We start from the raw sequence: 23,388 nt of genomic DNA, 5'->3' as shown, positions 1-23,388 counted from the left end.
TTTATCTTGTGCTCTCCTGTTCCCAGGGCGGCTAGTTTGAAAAGGAAAGCCAGTGCAGGTGAAATCATCTCAGACTGTAGCTGCGCTTCCATTACAAATGTGCGCAAAAACTTTGTAGATATTCCGCCAATGTCAAATAAAGACAATTTTTCAATTGGAGCATTCCCATTAAATACAAAAACACAATTGAGATCACACATGAATACGTTTGTTCACGCGATAGGTCATTAAAAAAACAAGACTTATCGCGCCAACATCCTACCGCTCCCCTTCATTGTCGTCTTCTTTTCAGCCAGTAGTAACATCTGGTTGTTCAGTTTTGGTGAATACACTAATGTTAATACAGCCAAACAGTCGCCTGATGCTAGCGTAAAACCCTTTTTATCAAAAAATGTAAGGTTTTTTTCGACATTGGTCTGTTTCCATTAAGCAAATTTAATTTCGTAATTTCAATTTGCGCAATTATATGGTCAATGGAAACGCAGCTCAAGTTTCATGATACAAGTGACACCAAATTAGAGGCAAATTCAACACTTATAATCAACACAGGTGTTATTTGTAGAAAACCTTCACTGTGGCCCAAAGTGATAGTCTCTGCACAGTAAACGGCACTTACTACAGATGCTACAGGGCACTCTGCACATAGCCTTCAGCTCAACAGGACGACACAAAGCAAGAGCACCGCTAGACTCCTGCCGGCCTAATAAAACACACGCACACACACACATAATGCAACACATCCACACGGTGGAATCTGAAATGTTTAATGGACATCAAACTTGTTAATATATAATAATGCTTGGAAACAAAACAGAGGTAGCCAAAAGTATTGCTCCATAAATCAATAGATACCTCAGACATGAACCTGATGCATTAGAACTAATGCGTGGAGGATGAGTAAGACCGGATGTCCATTTCCTTAATGCCATTATAAGAATGCAGTGGGAAATGGGTCTCAAAAGATTGCATTTTATTTTGTAAATGCATTATGGGAACTCATCTTAAAGTAATCGGCAGTGCAACAGTATAATGCAAAACAAATTTAGGAACATGGCAAAGTTAAGTTCAAAGTAGATATTTTGTCAACACAAAAAGAAAAAAAATTGATTTTGAGTAAAATACACTGAAAAACGAAACGGGACAACTACTAATAACCACATGTTTTAGCTAGTTTAAATCCGAGTGATGTGCAACAACATATTTGAGCAGCAAAGGCTTGAGTAATCTCTGCCTGGCTGCTGGACAACATCCAAAAGCCTGAATTACACAGTTTTACTTTACCCTGACCCGGAGCTCTCAACTAAAATTAAATCACAAGATCAGGCTTAATAAAAGCAACATCAGGGAGTTTAGCAGAGGACATGACTTTCTTTTTTTTCTGAATCTGCTCAGTTTTCTGACAGCCACTAGCCACACTTGTTATTGACCCATCTGATTGGCCATTATCCAGTTTTCATGTGGATATTACCTTGACTCTTAGGGTCATCTAAGGAACCAGCAACATCCTCACATGAGGCATTGTCTGTGGAGACAAAGTTAAACATTTTGACATTCAGTGAATGTTTAAAAAAAGAAGGCAGAGGAAGAACGAAAGGCTGTAGGAACCTATTTGAAATGAATTAACTTGCTGTGTCATGTCAAGAGAGTGAGACGTAAAGCAGATAACAGGAAAACTAAATGGAAAATAGCAAAGTTGCTCTACTTTTGGGAGCTTGTAAGCTTCCGTTACTAAACATGCTGCACTACATTCTAGTAAATAAATGTGGACTGCTGTTTTAGTAAGCTGGACTCACTGACAGCTAATACAAGATACTAAGGGTTGCTTGAAATGGTAGCACCCAAAGATTTATTTTCTTTAAATAGTAAATTCATTCATTACAACAACTAGCCTCTTACATCAGGCAGCGTGATGCCATTTATGTTCCCAATAGAAATAATTAATGATCGCTCACCATAGAAAAGCTACAAAAATAATCTGAACACTGGTTTTATAACTTTTACATTATAGTTCTTAAAGAGAAACTGAAATGTGCCAAATCCATATTTTTACGGTAAAAACTTAAAGTCTACAAATTGGATATCAGAAACAATATTCTTAATGTTGCATCAATAAAAATAAATTAGAAAAACTTTTATTTTATTTTGGTTTCTCACCTTTGACCTGAAGCTGGAGTTTAGCCCGCCTCGCAGACGGCAGTGTTAGTGCAGCGCAGTCGATGGCGTTGGTGGACAGGGCCAGCTCCTTCATGCGCTGTCCGCTGCGCCTGCTGCTGCCCGTCATGCTGCCGTCTCCTCCTTCAGGTCCGTCCAGATTCTCCGTGCTGCCCGCCCACTGTGACCCGGAAACACCGGCCACTGCCATCGTCTGCAGCAAGTCGTTCATGGCTGAGTGGACGGACGAAAAGAGGATGTCACAAAAAGTAACTCGCAGTAACAGCCATTTTCTTTGATATAAAATGATTTAGAAAATCAGTTTGTGTTTATATCTATTTAAAAAAATACCCGATTTCCCCCAAATATGGTCCTAAATAACTCAAGACATATTATCCAATTATAAATGGGTATTGAAATATGTCACCAATTGTCGGTGTTAAATTGTTGTCTTTTAGTTTTTATTTAGAATATTTAACCTCAAGTTTTTCCCCTAGAGATTAGAACTGCGTCCTTAAATATTGGTTTTGAGACATTTCCCCCCCACAACGGCTTTTAATGTAGCTTAATATTTTCAGAGCAACACTTAGATTTGTAAATCCAGCCAAAAATCCTGCCATTTTCTGAGACCCATTTCTTACACTTGGAAGCAGGTTTATTCATATCAAACAGCATTATGACCTTATAGCACAAAAACAATTCTTCAAGAGGCACATGCCGGTGTGTACAGCCATTTTACAATCAACCAAAGTGCATAAAGAGGGGCAGCAGCACAAATCAATCATTTTAACTGTTTATCTTGTAGACGTCTTTGTGCACTTTGCTTTATTGAGCCATGTTATGAGATGGCAGAAAGGCATGAAGACATGCAGAGCTGTTCGGAGCTGCAAGCAGCACTCGGCAGATCCGAGTCGGGCGAGTCCATGTCAGCAGAATAAGATCTGAAATGCAGCACGCTGACAGAATGAGAGAGTGAGACGCAGAGTGAGACAGAGAGAGAGAACAAAGGGCTCCATTTCAAGTCCTCCATGGTGAGTGCGAGTGTTGGTCGAGCAGTCGGTGATTCATGCCGCAAAGATTGGAGGAAGACACAGCACAGGCACATGAAAGGCAAACCCACAGTCTTCCCCCACTATCTCACCTGAACAGGCAATCCCTCCACACAAACGCACACAACGCAAACACCCACAGCCTTTCATTCAGGAGGCGCAAAATGAAAATACAGAGCACAACAAAGCTGCCCGACAAGTGTGACCAAACTGAAGGCTTTTGTCTCAAAATGCAGAATGTGTCAGAAGAAACACATCTACATAAGGAGAAAACCCAGAATGTTTGAGGTCGTTTAGTTGTTTTCTATTTAAGAAGCTAAGACATTTATCTGCAAACGGTGAGAACAAAGTGAAACAAAGGGCTTAAAATACTTTACAGGAGAAAGTGGAGGCATTCAGCAGAGAAAGTGATGAGAACTTGGGTTACAAGGAAAGAGTTGGGGACAATAGATCACTGATGTAATCAGGTGTAATAAGGGGGATTACCCAGCCTGAATAATGAAGGTTTAGCTTACCAAGTCTTATGCAGACATCTAAAACATACAATAGAACCAGACAAGCTATGGCATACATCTATAATATTAAACAGAAGTGCCATAGTGTCACTGCCCCGCTCTCATCACCTTGACATCAGTGACCACGCCCTCTGTTTCTCCTAAAGTGCTAAGAGATACTGGAAAGGCTAAGGTGGCGGCTAAACGGAGGTCTTACACATCGAGCGTCGGTAGATGGCCTTGTCTTTGTCTTTGTCCTTGGATCTGTTCCTCATGAAAGGCAACCTCTTTATAGCTGTCCAAGCACAGCCAGAGGCAGGCAGACAGTCAGACAGACAGACAGGGAAGGGACGGCGACAGAACAAACCCAGTGAGGTGGAGGAGAGGAAAATAAAGAAAATAGGAGGGCAAAACAGATGGATGTTGTTAACGTTGGCACAACCGGAGCCAGGGGAAGACATGAACAGAGAACTTAGCCTCAGCTAGGCAACATCAGGCATAACATCTAAAGCTGGATCAACCGGAACCAAAATCAGATTGTCCACTACACTGATATACATCACTGGGCTGGACGTCACATGACAAAGTGTGCAACACATGAGAGCCATTGCACTGTCTGAAAGAGGGACACAATATTTGTTATTAATTGTCAACACTACCACAACTATATAATAAAGTCTAATGGCATCACATTTTGAGGATCAGGAAAAGGTTTTAATTTAAAGTGGGAAATGGGTCAGTTCTGCTAGCTTGACTGACCACACTAACGCATATGTGCTCTGCAGTTCGGAGCATTTTGGTTCAGTTAACACTAAGATAAGGTGACCCACACACCTAGTCTGACAGATCTTCTGTAGAGCAGATGATTAAAAAGCTAATTAACCACAGCTAGTGTTCAGACAATCACTTATCAATGATCGCAAAATAAACATGAAGCCTGAAAAGCTGTAATAGACTGAATGTTCTGTTCTTTGTGTAGGAAATGTTTGTGTGTTTTTTGGTATCCACTCCTGACACCCTTGAACTTAATCTCTGCTCTGTGGGCTAGTGGAGCTGTTGTCAGTTGATTTCCAAGGCAACGAGTCTGCGTGTGGGGGCGTGTGTGTGTGTGGGGAGCAAAGTCGACTCGGAGAGCGAGAGAAAAGAATACGAGTGGCTTTTGGTTGTTTTTCGGCTTTATTTTACCTTTCAATAAACAACAAAATCTGGACCAATTGTCTCGGCGTGGTGGTATTAATAACCAGTCATCAAATAGGATGAAATATTTCACAAAGTATAGAAGCCAGAGTTTGCTAAATTATAACAAACTATGGTTCCTACTGTGGCAATTATGCAAAATGTAATTATCCAATATAAAAGAGAAATTTGCTTAGTCCTTTTTTGCAGCTTGACAGAACTGACAGAAATCAAAATGTGTATAAATTTATATCTATGGCGAATTCATATTGTACATATTAAAACTTCAGCAATTTCCTCAACTTTAATTTAAGCCGTATTAGAAATTGGATAAGAAATAAAGATGCTACAACCATTTTTGTGACACATTTGTGCTCATCCTGCATTGAAACACTGTGGTTTTGTGGACATGACTATGAATTGTAATGGCGCCTGCAGATGTGGAGCTGGTTCAGTTAACACTAAGATAAGGTTAGCATTAGCGGCTAATAAGTGCTGTCCAATCCAGTGATGTATATTGATGATCCAGTATCAGGTTTTTCAGTCTAAGCTAAAAAGCTGTCCCATACTAAAGTATGGGCAATGTAAAGAATATAAAAAAAATCTAAAACTGGAAAAGTTTTGTTCGGAAAATAAACATTAACAGATCACATCAAGTCTTTTTCTTTGTATTTTAAATTCACAGTAGTTTAGAGGGCAGGCTTGTATAAATCTTACAAACAATAAAACAAAAATATAAACATGGTATTCAAATACACATTCACACAAGTCGCAGCATTCTCACATTGACGATCCAAACCTCTAAACACTACTACCTTACAAACTCTCTGCAAGACATTGCGATTTTTCAACATGACTGTCGACACAGAACCACATCTAGACGAGACGAAGGAAATGATGAGTATTAAAGGGTGCAATAAAGAGAGCTTCCAGAATTTCTAGAGTGTTCCCAAAAATCCCAGACATAGAAGAAAACAGCTTGGACATTTTCCAAAACGACCAGGCCTCCTAGCAAGCTGTGCTCTTAACCGGACCGGGTTCAAAACATTACATACATACAGGTAAAACTCAATAGATTACCATATATTCACTATCAACCTAATTTGTTTCAGCAATTCAAATCAAAATGTTAAAACTCATTTGTTACGTATGAAGTGGCATAATTCAAGTGTTGATTTCTGTTGATTTTGATATTTACAGTTAATAAAAAGAAGTAGCAACTTTTTTTCTCTTTAGCTCAGGTTAGGGTGTTTCTGGCATTCTCTGTAGTTCAGAAGAAGCTTAGCAGAAAAAATGAGACTGCTGAAATCTTAAATATGATAATGTGCTTAGTCACACAATATATTCAAGGTTGCAGATATCACTGTTGATACCCCGTTTTCTTTTAACAGCAGGTTTTCCTTCCACTCAACTTCCAATTACATACAAAACTCTGCGGCTGAACTGTCAAGTAAGTCGTCTTCTCTTTGATTGTGTTGGCCACATCATAACTTTTCCATATCAAAAATCCTTTTGTTTTTAGCGATATTTAAACTTACTATTGTGAAACAGAATTTGGGGTTTTCTTTATTCGTCAAAATCAGCTGAAATTAAAACAATTCGGTGGACATAAGGAGTTTCATTTTTGAACTGAATCACTGAAATTCATTTTCCCAGTATCTAGTTTATTTTACATGCAACTTTACTCTTAACTACTAAACTTAAACAGAAATCTTCAAGGTCATAGATCTACTCCTGTGTCAACAGACAAGAAGACCCCAACCCTTTTCTAAGCTGTGGTAACCTCTTGTAGAGACTAAGTGAGAGAAACCATGTCTTGCACCCTTTAATAGTTTTAATGCTATGATAGAGCGTGATCCTCTCCCTCTTTACAGGTGAACTGCACGTATCAGAAGGTTAACATACTAGCAGCTTAACTCTTGCTTGGATTTTTAGAGATGTTGAAAGAAGTAGACCAAGGTTGTATTATGGTGCAACTGGCTTCCAGCGTTTGAAGCACATGAGGTACACTTAATTCTGCTTAAAATGGTGGCAACCTGAACAACTCTACCAGAATGAACAGTCGAGCAACAAAGATACGTTCAAAGATAAGTGAAATTAAGGAAAACCAGATTTTAGTCACAATGTATAAATTTAATGCAGAGTTTTACATCACAATAGTTGTACTTAAGTATTTTATTAGAGTAACTACTATGACTTTACACTATTGTGAGTTTGAGTGTAATGCTCAATTTCCTTCAAATTATTGGGCTTTTTTGTTTGTCCAAAGTTCACTTAGTCACAGTAGTAAAAACAGATATACCAACACCTATTGTAGTTAGTTGAACATCAGTAATTAGATACCTCAGAATAAAACGTTGGCACTATTAAATCAATGCGGAATATCTCTGAAAGATAAATGATTTACGATTTAGCTTTAATTCAAACATTCATAAAGTAGGTTCCTAAAGATTTAAGACTATGCTTGAATGTTTTTTTCTTCCTGCAACTGTGAAAAATGTTACAGGTTTTATACCAAACTTTGAACACAGTGCCTTTTACTTAAATACTTTCTCTTGATAGAGACTTAAATTTTTTTTTTTCTGTGGGAAAAAGATCCAGACATATTTGCCTAAAAACCTTTAAGCCAAAGGAAAAAAAGAAGTCTGCCTCCTAATCTTTATTAACATTATTGCTATTTTCAGCGTACTAGCTGTAGCTTACAGCTTGTTTGAGAATAAATGATATGAATTCTGCTAAAGGAGAAAAACAATTTGTTGATAAGTGTGCAGCCAGCTGCAAAATCATCGTCCTATGAGGTGGAATACAAACTGATTAAGAAATATTAGACATAGTTGCAAAATAGATTTCATGACATCTCCCTTCATTTAATTTTGGTTACCATCAAAATAAGATTCAACAAATCCAGTGCACCTCATGTTGCTCCAAACATGAACGGCATCTGATTTCTTTAGGTCAGAAGTGTCAGAGTCAACCTTGTCCTGCTGCACAGCTCAACTGTAACCTCTATGAGTGACACAGACAATGGACTCACAAGGACATGCCCCGAGAGACATGACAGTCGAGTCATTAGCCCCGCCCACCCTCCCTATCCACGGCATACCATTGGACGAACCCTGACTTTGGGCATGGGAATGCTGCCCTCTCCTTCCTTCGCAGAGAAATAAAGAAGCAAAGGAGCGGTTAGGGAATAAAAGACTCAGCGATACTGTACAAACCCACTTGAAACCCGTGCGTTCCTGTCCGTACATTATTAATCAAGAAAGTGTGCGTTTCTTTTGCACTCACTCATGCTCCTCTTTTGTGTGAGCGCGTCATCCAGCGAGTTGGACCCAGAGCCGATGGAGGAGCTGTCCTGGCTGTCTGGAACAAAAGTGAAAACGCTTTCCCCCAGCTCCGAACGAGAGGGGGTCAGCGTGAGAGAACGCATCCTCTCCCGGCTCCTTGGCTTGATCAGCTTCTTCATCTTCAGAGTGATCCAGTTGCCACGCCTTTGACGAGAGGTCACAGAGGTGAAATAAAGACAGCAACAGGAAACCATAAGTATGTGGTAGATCATAAGTTACGACACAACATAACATTTTCTTTACAGAATAAATATTTTTTTATACATCAGGACTCATGTGACCACATGACGTTGCTTTTTTACCTGCGTGGAGGCGAAGGATCAAAGAATTTATACTGGTCCATTATTTTCTCCTCGAGTTTTTCCTTCTGTCTCCTCAACTCGTTTAGCTTGTCTCTAAAGATCGTACAAAGAACAAAAAAAAACTGTGAACTTACAAAGCAAACATCTTACAAGATTACAGGATTACTACCATTCTAGCCACTATTTACAAAATAAGTGATTTCTTATTTAGGGGTGAGATGGAAATGTGAAAAATTCAAGGGGCACGGATGCCTTAGCAAGGCATTGTATCCAACAAACACTCCAAAGACTAAACAAATGTATCTTTTGTTTTACATGTATTGTCTTTGCTCTACATGGAACAGGTCCTTGCTCTCCATCGTCTGCTCCAGAAGTGTGCGGTTCTGCAGCATCAGGGTCTGGATCTGGTCCAACAGGTGACGGTTCTCCTCCTCCAAGTTGCCTTTCAGCTGGCTCAACAACTAATTCACACGAAAAGGGAAGACTGGCTTAAAACGAAATCGTTAAAGAGATTTATCCAAAAACATTCAATAAAAATACACTTGAAGTCTCATTACCTCACACTGGTTGGTGAGTTTAGTGGAGGTGATGTCCAGCTGCTGGTATTGCTCCTTGAGTTTGGAGAACTCGGCTTCTAGCTTGGTCTGCTCCAGCTTTGCACTGTTCAGCTGGGTCTTTATGTTCTTATGGTCCACCTGCAGACTCTCGTTGTCCTTCATCAGCAGGCGATAGACTGTGTTCAGCCTGGAAAGACAGCACAGACTCTTTGGTGGAAATATGTATGTCAGTCACTCTGAAAACATTCATGTTCCCACTCATTTTCTATTTCAAAATGTCAAACCTTTCCAGACTAAACAGTCCAGAATCCTCCAAATATTTCATGCATTTTGAGCTATTATATTTCACAATCATGAATCAACAGCAAAGAATTTGAATTCTGATTTCTGTGCGGGTTGATTTGGTTGAAGGCCTTTGCCTTCAATGCATTTACAAGTACAGATTTAAATACATGAATATACTACGTATAAATTTATAGTTTTTTTGCCCCATTTTCAGCAGTTAGACCAGGAATATCAACCTGAACCAGGAATGAAACAGTTGACCTTTAAATTTTAGACTACCTGCATCTGTAAGTAAAATTAGAAAACAAATTCATCAATTAGATGGACCAACAATCTGATGTGGAAAACAAAAATAAACCGTTCACATACAGATGATCGAAAAAGATAAATTTTGTAGCAGTTTTCAATTTCACCTTTAACTGAAAAAAAAAAGACTTAAAACTGAAACATTTTTCATATGCCAGTTTATTTTATAGCATTAAAAGCCTGACCTGTCGTTTTCCTCTTTGAGCAGTTTGCACTGGTCAGCTGTGGCTTGGTGGCTCTGATTCTCCTGTGCCATCTTGTCCTGTTGCTCCTTCAGGTTTTTCTCCAACTCCTCCAGCTCACCCTTTCTCTGCAGGAGCTGCTTGTACCTGAATAGAAGGAAAGAAAAATACAACTTAGAGACGACAATCTTTTTAAAAGTTCCTCAAAAAAATGACAGAATTGATTGAATATTGCTATAGTTTGACAGTAGCTCACCTGTCCTCCAAGTCTCTGTGCTGTTGCTCCAGGCTCTTGTGGGAGGTCTTCAGGCCGCCGTGTTTCCCAATCAGAGCTTCGTACTCGGCCGCCTGCCGCTCGTGGAGCGCCGCCAGCTTCTCGTGATCCCGGAGCAGCAGCTCGTAGGTCGCCCTCAGCTCCTCCTTCTCTCTCAGCGCTCCCTCCCGTTCTCCCTCCACGCTGCTCTGCTGGCTCTGCAGCTGGGCATTCTGGGCCATGAGGGCCGCGCTTTGAGAGCTCAGGGTGGAGTTCTCCACCTACAGGACAGAGGTGGAGGAGCAGCACCATCACTTGAAACATATGATTTGTGGTATACTTCAAATGTAGATGAAATATTCAGAGCCCAGATCTCTGCAAACCAAACATCAAAACCTAAGGAAGAATTTATTGGAGTTTTAGCCTGCAGGGGGCACCGCGTCTGTATGGGATAACCTCCAGCTTGGGAGAGGAAATAAAAAAACGGAAGCACGTTTCTTTATCAGTTTATGAGTTCCCTTTGTTGGCCACAGTGGTTTACCAGCCCAACATCCTTCTACAGTAATCACCGAAGACAATATTTACACTGACAAGCAGACTGGGTTCAGGTAAAACAGCAGCAGCAGTACAACTACACAGTACCTGCCAACATGGAGCGTGCCGTTATATATACAACTCGCAGCAACCTACTTGAACATTTTCCAGATGCAGTAAGCAGCTACAGTGTGTCCCTGCCACACATAAGAGGAGTTTGAAAAGCTGCCAAACAGTGAGAGCAAACGTAAATCCACAGCAGGGAGCAAAGCTGATTGGCTGGACAACTGCACAACCCCAGAAGACGGGACGAGATATCTGTTATTTTTGACATACGGTCCTGAACAGGCACCACAGCACTACTATAATGTAACCAGTATTATAGTACTGGTTACATTAATGATAACCAAGTTATTCTGAAACAAGTGAAATGTTCACAAAAACATTTTAAACTAAAGTCCCATTCACAACATTAATTGATTTGCATTTTGCTACAAAGTATTTCAACTGTGTAGCATACTAGATTGTGTTCAACTGGATTTTCCTTTAAAAAACTGATGTAATTCAAATGATCTTCAATGGAAGGCAAAATAAATGTTGACAATTTAGACTTCTAATAACCATAAAGACAGAGCTTTTGTTGCTAGTGTTCCTCTTTAATTCCTGATATTAACAGAAAACACTTGGGATGTTATTTTTGCTATAAATATCTATGCAACGGTCTGAAACAGCAGTGTGTGGGTCTGAATCATCCACACATACACCACTGACACAGAGCTCACCAAGCTCCTGCCATTGTCAGGATTCTGGCAGCGTTGACACCCAAACATGTTTCCACTTAGTTACACCAGGAGGTTTTGTTTTCATATCCAATTGGTCACAATCGCATTATCACATGGAAAAACTGAATTCATCACAGAAAGAGATCCATTGAAATTGAGTCATTATATACTGTACATGCCTGCCCTCAGAGGATGAAGGGTGTTGATAGTGAAAAGGTTGCAAAACTATTAGAGGACTTTGAACTTCATGAGTTCAAATCATTGTAATGCACAAGTAGAAATAAAACATAAAAGTGTTTATTAAGCTGCTCTTATAAGGGAAAAGAGCCAGTATATGACTTAAATGCAAATACTTTTAAAAATTCTGTTCCTCAAAATACATAAGGAATATAGACTAACCACTATTTAATGTTGGGTTATTTCTGGTTTTCCCTGTTTGTATGATGGGTTTACCTGCAGTTTGGCATTTTGCGTCTGCAGAGTGGTGTTGTTCTCCTGTAAGGAGGCGGTCTGCCTCTGCACCGCTACAATCTGCGCCTGCAGGTTGGAGCTCTGAGTTTCCAGTTGTTTGAGTTGGCTTCTCAGAGCCACCTTCTCAGCCTGCAGCGTAGCATTCTGAGGGGAAAAGCACGCAAATATCATAATGAATAATACAGAAATTTGGAACCGAAATGGGGGAGAAAAAGAAAAACACACCTGAGAAATCTAAGATTCATTTAAACTTACGTTTCTCTCCACTTCAATTAGTCTGTCTTTGACTTTCAGCAGCTCCCTGGTGGCTTCATGGCTCTCCTTTTCCCATTTATTGACAGTCTGGGAGTTTTCCACTCCTTTTGGGGGAGAGCTGTGCACCATCCTTTCCTCCTCCTCTCTCTGGCGAAGCGCCTCATAGTTTTTCTTTACCTGAGGTGAATCAAGTAAATCATCCAGCTAAATACCTAAATAGTGTTAATAGCTGCTGCAGGAGAACATTTTAAGATGTTTTGAACTTTAAATTTCAAGGTTTTGTTTTTGTAGTACACTTATTTTGCACTTTAGCTTCAAGTCTGCAAAGAACAACTATTATTTATATTATATTTATTATAGAAGCAAGGATTTCAATTTTGCTTACCGTTTTTAGCTCCTGCCGAAGTTGCTGGTTGAGGTTGGAGGATTCCTGTAATCGCGCCTCTAAAGCAGCGATTTTCTCCTCTTTGATCTCCAAAGATGATTTCAGAGTTGACTCCAGTTTGGTTTCAAGCAGCTTAAACCTTGGAAGAAATAAAGGTTTAAGTAGTTACGCGTTAAATGCATAAATGTATTACGACAATGTGGAGGAAAAAAAAGGTCAATTATCGCCTCATTAAGGACGGGATGATTCTGGCTTGGAAAAAATAGAGAAAAACATCCGTTCCAGTAAAATGGGTCATTATTCTGATTGATATAAAGCAGTTTAATTTTGAACCAGCCTTCAAAGATTTTAGAAGGCTCCATCACAGATCAGCAATCATTGTTCACCTGTCATCAGAGCTCTCATCGTGCAGGAGTCTCTCTTTGTTCAGTCCAATTTTCTCCAATTCATGAGTAAGTTTCTCAAGGTCATTATTCATCTGCTGCGTCCGCAGTTTCTCACTCACAAGCTCCTACACGCACACAAAGTAATACATGTTGAGCATCTTCTAATATAACCCCACATTCACTTAACATTTATATAAAAACAACATTAAATGACTTTGAAGTAGAGTAGATCAGTAAAGCTTTAATTTTATCTGCTGAATCTTAACACATGCATAAAATTTTTAAAAAAAAACTCTGCTTACCTCTCTTAGTGTCATCAGCGTCTTCTTATCTATACTGCCCTGTTTGACCAGCTCCTTGTTCTCTTTCTCCAGGTCCTTGACTCTCGTACATGAGTCCCTGAAGAAGATCATCTCCTTGCCCATGGTGCGGTTCTCCTTCTCCAAGGCGGCGATCCGTTGGTTGTCGTCATCCAGCTTGGAGTCGCGGATCTCGGCCTGCTGCCTCAGCCGCTTGTTCTCCTTCTCCAGAAGCTTCTTATCTTTCTCCAGCTGGGAGCTTTCCAGTTCCAGAGTTTTGTTCTGTAAGTGAGACAGGATGCAATAAAGTAAAGATGGATGCTAACTGCGGAACATTAGCGTAGCGACTACGGCCTACCTCCTGCTCCAGCTGCTCCAGCCGTTTACTCGAGATCTTCAGTTCCTCCAGGTTACGCTGAAGGGTTTGATTCTCAGTCTCCACCTCTTGCAATTCTGCCTCCAGCTGCTGGATCTTCTTACTGCTGTTCTCCAAAGCCTTCTGAAGCCGCTGGTTCTCTGTGTCCAGACCTTGGTAGCTCACCTGGGAAACAAATGTGTAGAAAAACTTGAACATTGCAATCATTTTTGAACTGTTGTGTTGAAGAAAGCAATTTGCTGAAAGAACATATTCAGAGCAGTGAGTAAGCAAAACTGTACTAAAATACAGTTTTGCTTATGTAAGTTTGTCTTACATGCAAACTTACATACAGTTTGCATGTAAGACAATATAAAAATAGAAATGTTGTAAATATGTTCTACCCAAAACTCAATGCCATAGTTTTAGCTTCACCAGATTGAAATTCTGTAAACAAAAACAAAATCTTTTATCACCTTTTGCTATCCAGATATTTATTAGTTGTTCAAAAAAATAATCAACAGGTCAGCCCTACACTATGTTGGTGTTGAGTCGAGCAGAAAGCGCTGAGCTTTTCACATTTTGATGTTAGAAGTTTTTTTAGACGGAGATGCAGTGCTTGCTACAAAGGAACAGGCATTATGCTATTATAGCATTTTAGGCAATAAATTATTTTGCTATTTAAAAATGAAATTTAATTGTTTATTAGCATTTTTTAAAAATATTTATAACATATAAAAAAGGCTTTAAAAAAATCTGCATAATGTGCCAGTTTTTTAAGATCCGATTAATCGTCAATAGTTAAATTGATTTATTTATAAATTTATTATGAAGAATATGATCTCCCAGACCAACACCAGGCAATCAATGAGATAATTGTGTTGATAGACTTAGCTTATTTTCTAAACCAAGAAAACCAGCTGACATGATCTTTAAATTACAAACAGCAGAAAAGTGAAAGAGTTCCTACACACCAGTGTCTAGGAACTGTGCTTCAAACAGCCGGAGGAAACTTCCACCACCTTTTTCTCTGACATTTTACTAGAAATACCTTAAACATTCAGAAAAGTTTAAGAGAAAATGTTCAATGTTTTAAACCATAAACTTTGGTTTATCTTGATGCCTCAAACCAGGCATTTCCTGATCCTAAACACGGTTTTATCACAGTCCAGGAGCACCTCCTGGATGTGTGTTCATACCTCTAATCTTTCTGTCTTCTTAAACGAGGCTTTAAGCAGTTCCAAGCTGCGCTTCAGCTGGGTCCTCTCGCTCTCCAGCTCCCTGTTCTCAGCTTCCAGCTGAGCAGCCTTTGCCCCCGCTGACCGGAGCGTCTCGGTTGAGCGCCGGAGCTCCAGGTTCTCCTGTTCCAGCTGGCCGTTCTCTTTTTCCAGCGCCTCTAACTGGAAAGCCATATTTTTGAGACCGTCCAGTTTTTTCTTTAGACGGCGGCCCTCCGTCTCCAACTCAGAGTTCTCCTTCTCCAAAGAAGAAACCTGTAAGAAAGAGGTGTGAGATGCAAGTCTAAAACAAATGCATTATTTCTAATCTAGTGGGATGACATTTTTTATGTCTTTATTCCAAAAAAAATGTAACAAATTCACAGGGTTTCAGTTCACATTTTATGTCCCATTTGAAAACTGTAGATGACTGCATATATTTCTGAAATGACTGCATATATTTCTGTTTAGATCAGACTTTAAAAACACAAAAGCTGCACAAACCGAAACAAATAGAAAAAAAGATAATCTGCAAGTGACATCATCAGATACAGCTATGAAATAAACGTTCCATACTTTTTTCTTTTTCTATACCTGAACAATTATTAAGCCAAATTCCATTTTTTGTCTGGACTGACTTTGAGAATCTACATTCATTGCGTTGAGATTGAACAAATCAAATTATTAGTAAAGTACAAAAATATTCCACAACTCACGTGAAAATGTATGAATTAAAAAAAATAATTTAAAACATAAGCAAACCAAGGTAATGTAGCAATATGTGGGAAGATGGACCAGACCTTCTCACAGGTAATTCCAAGAGTGGCAACTTTCTTCTGCAGGCTTTCATTTTCTCTTTCCAGCTTCTGCAACCGAATCTCCAACTCTTCTGCTCTCTCACCTTTCTCCTTCATCAATTCAAGCTCCTTTCCTGCATAAAAAAAAAATCACTTTTCAAAACACTCAAAGCTCTTGTTAAAATGAAGCAAACAGTACTGAATACTCACGTAGCTGCTTCCTTTCAAATTCCAGCTTATTCAGTTTGCCCGTGGTCTCGCAGATCGACTCGTGAAGAACTCTGTTCTCCTTCTCCACGTCTTTCACGCGGGCCTCGGCTCCAACTTGGCAGCGTTGACGCAGCGAGGAAATGGTTTGGCTCAGGTGCTTGTTCTCCTGCTCTAGACCCTTCATCTGGAGAGAACGGAAAGGAGCTTCGATTTAATTGTGATTTATGTTCTTAGTGGGATGTGAACAGAACAAGGCACCGATTTCCCAGCAGAATAACCACTACAAATACAAAAAGCTAGGATAAATCTGCTGTTTGTCTGACCGGTGTGCGTACTGGAATAGCACAGCATTAGTTACATCTCATTATGTTTGCAACAAAGCCGACAGAGGCAGATAATCTGCGAGTGCGGTGTTCTGTGTGCTTTCCCCTCTGAAGCTCATCAAAGCTGGATTTAACAAATCAGAAGGTTAAACTAATCAAAGGTGTCAGATTTGGGTCTGACAACTGCAAAGTCCTGGCTACACATAGCGAGTGACTGCTTCTAAGCTGCAGACTGCAAGAAATCGGTATTGAATGAAGCATTCAGCTTGTTGATCCAAATGCAAATGGCTGAAAATGAACTGTTTTCAGAAACAATCAGTGAAATGTATTTATTCGGCATGTTTTTGTGGGATATCTTGGAACAGTGAGCGAAAATTTTATAGGAAAAAAAAAGTGTTTATATCAAATCTATTTGGTGTTCTTTTTTCCTAATGTGTTAAATGACAGTCCAGTAGAGTCAACTGTTAACTTTCTGAATTAAGGTGAATACTACATGAGATTAGAGCTAAATAGCCTTGAAGTCACTCTTTAATCAGCTACATGTGTCACAGTTTTAACGGATAACAACAATCTGACTATTCCAAACAATTACAAAATGGCTTATGAATAGCACTGAGTGTGTGCTGGCGTTCCCACCTGTCTCTCTGAGTTTTCCCTGAGTGTCTCCAGAGTCTTCTCCAACAAAGCCTTTTCCTTCATCAGGTCCGTACTCAGTGACTCGGCACTACGGAGCGACTCCCTGTCCACCATTAGTTCATTCTCCAGTCGCTCCAACTGCAATAAATAAGAGCCTTTTACCTGTATTGTATATATAATAATACAAAAGTAATTTCAAATAACTTTAATCTGTTGAAACAAATGTTGATTTTTTGGTACTTCAAAATGTTTTTAGCTGACACTAAACCTTAAGCACAGAAAAAGTATTCATATGTCGTTTTTAACCATAAAATGATTGCGATACAAATAGAACTGTTTAAAATAATACCCTATTCGGTATGAATTAAATTCATATTGAAACAACACTGAAATATGCTTATTTGTGAGCTATAAGTCTCCCAACAGCTGCTTTCAAATTTAAACGCATCTTGGATTAAGTTTTTTAAGTCACTTAGAAATTCCACAAGGTGGATTTTCTCTTTGAGGAAGATGAACTAGGTGGTATGCTTTTGTTCAGAGGGCACACAGAGAATCTTATGTTTCTGAAAATAGCTGCGAAACGTCTTTTAGCACAGGGCGTTCCAAAGTTAAAGGCAAAGAGAAAAGGCAGTTAAACTGTGTGTGGATTTACAGCTTTGCTTTCATCCTCCTATCTGCCCCTCTTTATCCTAGCCCAGTTTTGCTTTTTCTGTGTCACTGTGGTCTAAAGGTCTACAGCCAAAAGGAAGCATTTACATTATGGAGGGAGTGCTGGTGTAGCATGCTGGTTTTGCTGTGGAAGAAGAAAGAATTAAAGATGTTCTAGAGATAAAAACATCACAAATCCCAAAGAGTCTTTTTTAGTAACAGGGAAATTAAGGCTTACTTTCTGGTTAAGTTTCTGGTTTTCTTGGTTGGCTTTGGTCAGTTTAGCTGTGTTGTCCTGACTGGCTGTTCCTTTGAGATCCTCCACCTTCTTCAGCAGAGCTTGATTTTCTTTCTCCAGCTTTAACAGGCGACTGGAGGTCAGTTCATTCACCTCCTCGCCCAAAGACTTCTGCGGAGCTAAAATAAAGACAGAACAGATCACTGTTGTGGCAAAATACAAGATGCATCATGTCTATTGCCTTATTACCACTAAATATCAATAACTCAGATTAAATCTTAGAGGCTGTAATTCCACAAAAGCATGCTTTGACAAACATCCACCTTTCACAGAGTCTTTATCCAGATCCTGGGCTTGCTAAACCTATTAACAGCTCTTATTATCCAACCCCACAGCTTATCTTTCAGGAGTCACTGAATATTAATTACAGCACAGGTCTTAACCAAGTGGAAAGAAAACCCTGTGGAGGCTGGCACATACAGACAGAGCTTGGAGGGACGATGCCAGGATTAAGGGCCAAAGACCAAGGTCTGGTCCATCATCTGTCTGTAGCTTCCAATAGAGTGAACTCTCAAGTGTCTGTTAGCAGCTTAACTTTTTAAGTGAATGACTTATTCTGTATTTTCTCATTCTTTATATGTTCTATGTTACTAGGGTTAAAACGATTAATTGAATTAATTGTGATTAATCAATTATTGAATTAATCGTCAACTGATTCAATAACTGATTAATCATTAACTAGCATAGAGACTCTAAAAAAAGTAACTTATCAAAAGACCACACAGATATGGTAAAAATCATCTAATATATATAAATCATCTAACATATAAACCTTTGAACCAGATGAAAATAAAATTTGAGTTTTGGGTACAACATGCGTACAGGTAAATTCTGTAAAAAAAAAAAAAAAAAAAGAAAAATAATTTTGATCAGTTAATTAGAAATAAAACAGATCAGCCCTACACTGTCAAAGTCAAGCAGAAAAAGCTGATGTAAAATGTATACATTTATTTTAAATGCTTATTTCCATATCTTAATGTACCTCTAATATTGTATAAAAAGGCTTAAGTGGTTAAATAAATTTTTTAAAAAAAATCAGCAGAATGTGACATTTTCTTATCCAATTAATCAATTAATCGTTGGAATATTCGGTTAATTGTTGGAACAGTTGATTAAACATCTGAAAAATCAATTAATTAACAATCTGGTAAATAGTAGGGTTGTCCCTAATGATTATTTTAGTAACAGATATCGTTGCCTTTTTTTCTCACCATCAGTCAGCTCTGGCGTCTTTGATAATTGCTCCAGTTCCCAGCCCAGGTGCAGCGACTCGTCCATGCTCTGTTTCTGGGCCATCTCCAACACGAGATTCTCCTCCAACAGCTCCTCCATTCGCTTCCGGTCAAGGTCCCGCTCCTGGAGATCAGATTAAGTTCAACAAATATTGTTGTTATGCATGTTCCTACTGCAATTTCTGTCCCAGATTACACCCAGAAAACACGAATATACCATCTCCAGATCATGCATCTTGGACTTGAGCTGGAGGTTCTCTTTCTCCAGAAGGTGTAGTTTGTCGGACCGCGTCCTGGTGGAATCCAGCTGCTCCTCCAACATCGTCTTTGTTTCTAGCAAAATCTGGTTGTCCTCCTTTAGCTCCTATAAAAACATTAACAAAGAAGGTAAGTCTGACACAGAGGAAAATGCTGAATCCATGCTGAATCCAGCATGCCCATCTTTTAGGGCCAATGTATATTTGCAATATAAATTAAGAACGAAAAGCTGTTATTTGTATACAAATGAACTGCATGGTCAAACAGTATGAACTCAATTACTCTCAATACTTTCAAGATGATTTTGAAAAATTAATAGAAAAGTTGACAAGAAACTTGAGGCTAATATTTGCACAGAAATCAGATTGGATGAGTAGATGGAAAGACGGATCGACAGACAAAGATGGATGGCACAGGGGATTCACCATTTCATGAATATGGAACTGACTGGTAGATGGACAGATTGATGGTTAGGCAGACTGACAAGACGGTTGACGTGAATAAATTGATATAAGGACGGACGAATATAACACAGGCTGAAAGATGCTGAACATGTACATTTTGTTTTACTGCCCCTCAAAGTTAAAATGGTCTTTATTCCATTTTTGGAGCCGTTTACCTCGACTCTGGCCTTGTAGAAGTCAATGTCATGAAGTCTCTCCTTGTACCGGCAGAGCTCGCTCTCCAGTTTGTCGACACGTATGGCTTTTTCTCGGAGTGCGTCCAGCTCATCGCGGTAGGCCCGAGCCGAGCGAGCGTCGGACAGCAGCTGGTAGCTCTGCAGGAGTACACAAATTTGTTTATGGAGCATACACAAAAGTAGAAAAGTTCAATGAAGTGCTTAAATCACACAGACAGAAAAAACAGAAAACCACAAACAGAAAACCAAACATACTGAAACAATGGCTTTAATGTGTTTATATTGTATAATCCGTTGAGTATTTGAGAACAAAAAACACTAATGAGCAGAATAGCTTCTGCACATCATCAGTTATTACAAAAAGCATATATACTCGCATTTCTTCACAATGCCCCAAGCTGGGTTTTTTTGGTAAACAATTACATCAAAAGCCAGGAGAATCTGCAGCCAAACTAAAAATAGTTTGAGCACCCTCTAATGTGCCAAGTCACTTGCTAGCTGATTACACCCTGGCATCAATTTAGAAACCGAGTGCTAAGGAAGAGAAAACCAGGTGGAGGGGAAGTGAGGTCATTCGAATATTTGTAAACCACGCGACATAGAGCTGTGACTGGTAACTTTACCTCCTGCTGGATTCTCTTCAGCTCCACCTCCATGTTCTCCAGCTCCTGCCTGGTGTCCAGAAGCTGCTCGCTTTTTTCCTCCCTGCAAAGGAGAACCAGCATAAACAAAAGCAGAGTACAGATATAGCAAATGACAAATACAACAAAAACATGATATGGCGTGTGTTTTCCGGGGTTTTTTTCTCAAAGGAGATACTTATAAAGACATCAGTCCAGTTAGGAAATTCCTTTTGTGCTTATTCTCAGTCAGTACTTTAAAGTTGTATTCTATAACAATAGCCTTTGAGTAGTTGCATAGAGAAGTAACAGTAAACAAAATCTGCACAAACATTTTTGTGATGTGTAAGGAAATGGGGATGATTTGTCACAACAGAAGTGGTGCTATGATTAATCATTTGTTTTTAACTCACAACCACACGTGTCTGATTCATGGCATACAAATTATAAAAGCACAAAAAAGGAGAGAAAAAACATAATCCAATATTTCATAAGAGCAGAGATAAAAGCAGATAAAATCCTGGTTTGGTAGGCTGGTTTAAAGCCGTGGCTTGCCATGTTTTCAGTGACTTAATTCAGAAAAACAAAAAGTTTTTTGTTTTTTTCAAAAAAAAATTTTGAAAACAGAATTTTATCAATATGTTCAACCAATTCAAAAAAGTGGCTAGTGTAGAACTGGGTGGAGACTTGGTGTGATTTAGTCCATTAATAAAAATCAATGTACAAGAATAATCCCATGCTAAAGAACATAAAAAGCTGTTTAATTAGACTTTGACAATATTAAAAAAAAAACATACTTTGGAGTTGTCTTGATATATACATAACACAACGTGCAACTGAACGCATCACCTGTAGGGAAACGTCTTCTTGACACACCACCATGTGTGGTCGTTCGTAGGGGCTATAAATGCTAACATGGTATTTATGGGTTGTTAAATAACACAGGCAGTGTGGAAATGCACTGTGTCTGATTTTTCTCGGTATCAGTGATGTTTAAGTTGGGTTAAGGTCACTTCAGTTGAGTCATTTAATGTAGGGCTAGCTACATTACTTTCCTTTTGAACAACACTGAGGTAAACCTTTGCTTCCATCTGCCTCCTTTTCTCTGTCGTCAGTGTGGCTGAAAGAGAAACTTTAATGTCCCTCCAAAAAATCAGACTAATAGATGGGAATCCTTACCTCTTGCCTTCATGCTGCTTTCTAAAATTGGTTAGTTTTATTTGCACAGATTTAAAATATATTTATACAAGTACATAGAAAGAATATTAAAAAACAGTAATATCCCACTACACATCAAGTACTGTGCAACATTGGCAAGTCCTATGTTGATGGACAATCACCACTGACAAACCAGCCTAAAGTGTGTGCTTGCAGGAGTGAGAGATTTTGTTCTCTGTTGTCTCGTTTCTCAAAAACAAAAACCCCACAGAAACGCAGAACTAGCTCAAGCACCTGAACCTCCTGTGACTACAATCATGCTGAACACACAGCAAATATTCCCCTGAGGCAACAACCCTTCATCCTCCTTTACTCAGAGGAAGAAACAAGTCAGACCTGACAAGTAAATGGAGTTCACAAGGTGAATTCTGTATTTTTAATTCTTCAAAAACCGCAGTGTATTTTTTTTTTACCTCAACACTAGTAGGCTACATGTCTGAACAGAAGTGAAATAAGGCGCTGAGTGTGAGTTTTAGTATTTCTCACGTTGTAAAAGCCCAGAAGTAGTGCTGTTTTTGAGTTGGGTATAGACTTTAGGTTAGGTTTAGGATCAGGGAAAGGCTACAGAACAAAAACAATAAAAATAATAATACTGTAGTAATAATAGAATAATAATAATGGAAGATGATGCAAAATCCCTGGGAAGATACAAAGACGCAATATGTGTGTGTGTGTGTGTGTGGGAGGGGGGGGGGGGTGAGTTCTCCAGGCTCAGCTCATGGGAGAGAATGTGTCAGACCGCGTTGGGAGAAAACGACTGCATTCCTGAGATGCTGCTCAGTCTGTGCATGTGTTTGCATGAAACTGGTCCGCTGAACATCTGATGGCCCATTTGATTACAGCTCTCTGGAGTCTCCTAGCGCATCTCAATAAGGAAAGGAATCCTATTCTCTCTCTCTCATTGTTTTCTCTCCACTCATTCACCTTCTGTTTCCTCCGACAGTTATCTGGGAAGTTAAACAATCGTGGCACAGGAAGTCACCCCCTTCGATTTTTTTTTTTTTAAACCTATTAACGCGCTGATTCTCTGCAGTTTTGCCTCATTTTCACACAATCTGTTTCTTGAAAATTACAAGCACCTGTCAACTGCTGCATGCAAGATTAGCTCGGCCATCACATTACAGATTCAGCTGGAACAGTTTCCTCCGCTTTTTGAAAACAAGCTACATCTGTGCAGGATAAGGCTTTCGCATTTAAAGCTACATCATCAACTTCAGCTGTGAGATTTTGACCATTTGGCAGATTAAAAACACATTGCAACTGCCTGGAACTGACAGAGGTCGATAAACGTATTTATTATAGTGAATAAAATCTAATTTAGCTACATAAAATGTTTATGACAATCACTTCTTCTTGGCTCAAGAGACGAAAGAGCAGTCATGTGACCAGATTCCATAAATTGACAGTATTTTTTTTTCTTTGTGCACTTCAGGTTACAACAACTTTCCATTACAGATGCCACAGCTTTAAAATAATAATAATTTAAAAAAAAGAACAATGAACCAAAACATTAATTAATCTTGATGGTTGCAGTTTTGTATTTGAACTTAAAGCAACTGAAAAAAATAGTATTGTTCACCCCCTTCCTTTGACCAAACACAGACTGACCTACGCATATCTGAACTACAATGGCCTTAATTTAGCCTTTCATTCTGCCCACACACACACGCCCACACACCCCAACACACAGCCTTGCTTGGAAAAAGGAAACAAAATACACAG

The 23,388-nt window shown here is 39.2% G+C and overlaps 1 protein-coding gene across 9 annotated transcripts in view; it reads right to left on the bottom strand.

The window, feature by feature from the left end:
• ccdc88a (coiled-coil domain containing 88A) overlaps window positions 1-23,388 on the bottom strand; it is a 62,753-nt gene that overhangs the window by 6,100 nt on the left and 33,265 nt on the right. For 4 of the 9 annotated variants that reach the window (XM_023327175.1, XM_023327169.1, XM_023327173.1 and 1 more), the window contains exons 9-34: window positions 20,452-20,533; window positions 19,808-19,966; window positions 19,148-19,294; window positions 18,910-19,054; window positions 17,639-17,817; window positions 16,753-16,890; window positions 15,794-15,977; window positions 15,587-15,717; window positions 14,769-15,062; window positions 13,573-13,755; window positions 13,218-13,496; window positions 12,916-13,040; window positions 12,530-12,668; window positions 12,145-12,321; window positions 11,872-12,033; window positions 10,106-10,383; window positions 9,853-9,996; window positions 9,077-9,263; window positions 8,835-8,980; window positions 8,520-8,612; window positions 8,159-8,361; window positions 7,974-8,021; window positions 3,912-3,989; window positions 2,155-2,385; window positions 1,469-1,522; window positions 617-700 (exon numbers count right to left, since the gene is read on the bottom strand). In XM_023327175.1, coding sequence (XP_023182943.1) covers window positions 617-700; window positions 1,469-1,522; window positions 2,155-2,385; window positions 3,912-3,989; window positions 7,974-8,021; window positions 8,159-8,361; window positions 8,520-8,612; window positions 8,835-8,980; window positions 9,077-9,263; window positions 9,853-9,996; window positions 10,106-10,383; window positions 11,872-12,033; window positions 12,145-12,321; window positions 12,530-12,668; window positions 12,916-13,040; window positions 13,218-13,496; window positions 13,573-13,755; window positions 14,769-15,062; window positions 15,587-15,717; window positions 15,794-15,977; window positions 16,753-16,890; window positions 17,639-17,817; window positions 18,910-19,054; window positions 19,148-19,294; window positions 19,808-19,966; window positions 20,452-20,533 — 4,070 coding nt within the window. The remainder of the gene's footprint in view (window positions 1-616; window positions 701-1,468; window positions 1,523-2,154; window positions 2,386-3,911; window positions 3,990-7,973; window positions 8,022-8,158; window positions 8,362-8,519; window positions 8,613-8,834; window positions 8,981-9,076; window positions 9,264-9,852; window positions 9,997-10,105; window positions 10,384-11,871; window positions 12,034-12,144; window positions 12,322-12,529; window positions 12,669-12,915; window positions 13,041-13,217; window positions 13,497-13,572; window positions 13,756-14,768; window positions 15,063-15,586; window positions 15,718-15,793; window positions 15,978-16,752; window positions 16,891-17,638; window positions 17,818-18,909; window positions 19,055-19,147; window positions 19,295-19,807; window positions 19,967-20,451; window positions 20,534-23,388) is intronic. The other 5 variants (XR_002752057.1, XM_023327172.1, XM_023327176.1 and 2 more) reach the window with 3 other exon arrangements.

The sequence above is a fragment of the Xiphophorus maculatus genome, chromosome 22 (genome assembly GCF_002775205.1).
Source record: "Xiphophorus maculatus strain JP 163 A chromosome 22, X_maculatus-5.0-male, whole genome shotgun sequence".
Lineage (NCBI taxonomy): Eukaryota > Metazoa > Chordata > Actinopteri > Cyprinodontiformes > Poeciliidae > Xiphophorus > Xiphophorus maculatus.
Note: the sequence above shows the minus strand (reverse complement) of the source record. Positions and strands in the feature narration are given on the sequence as shown.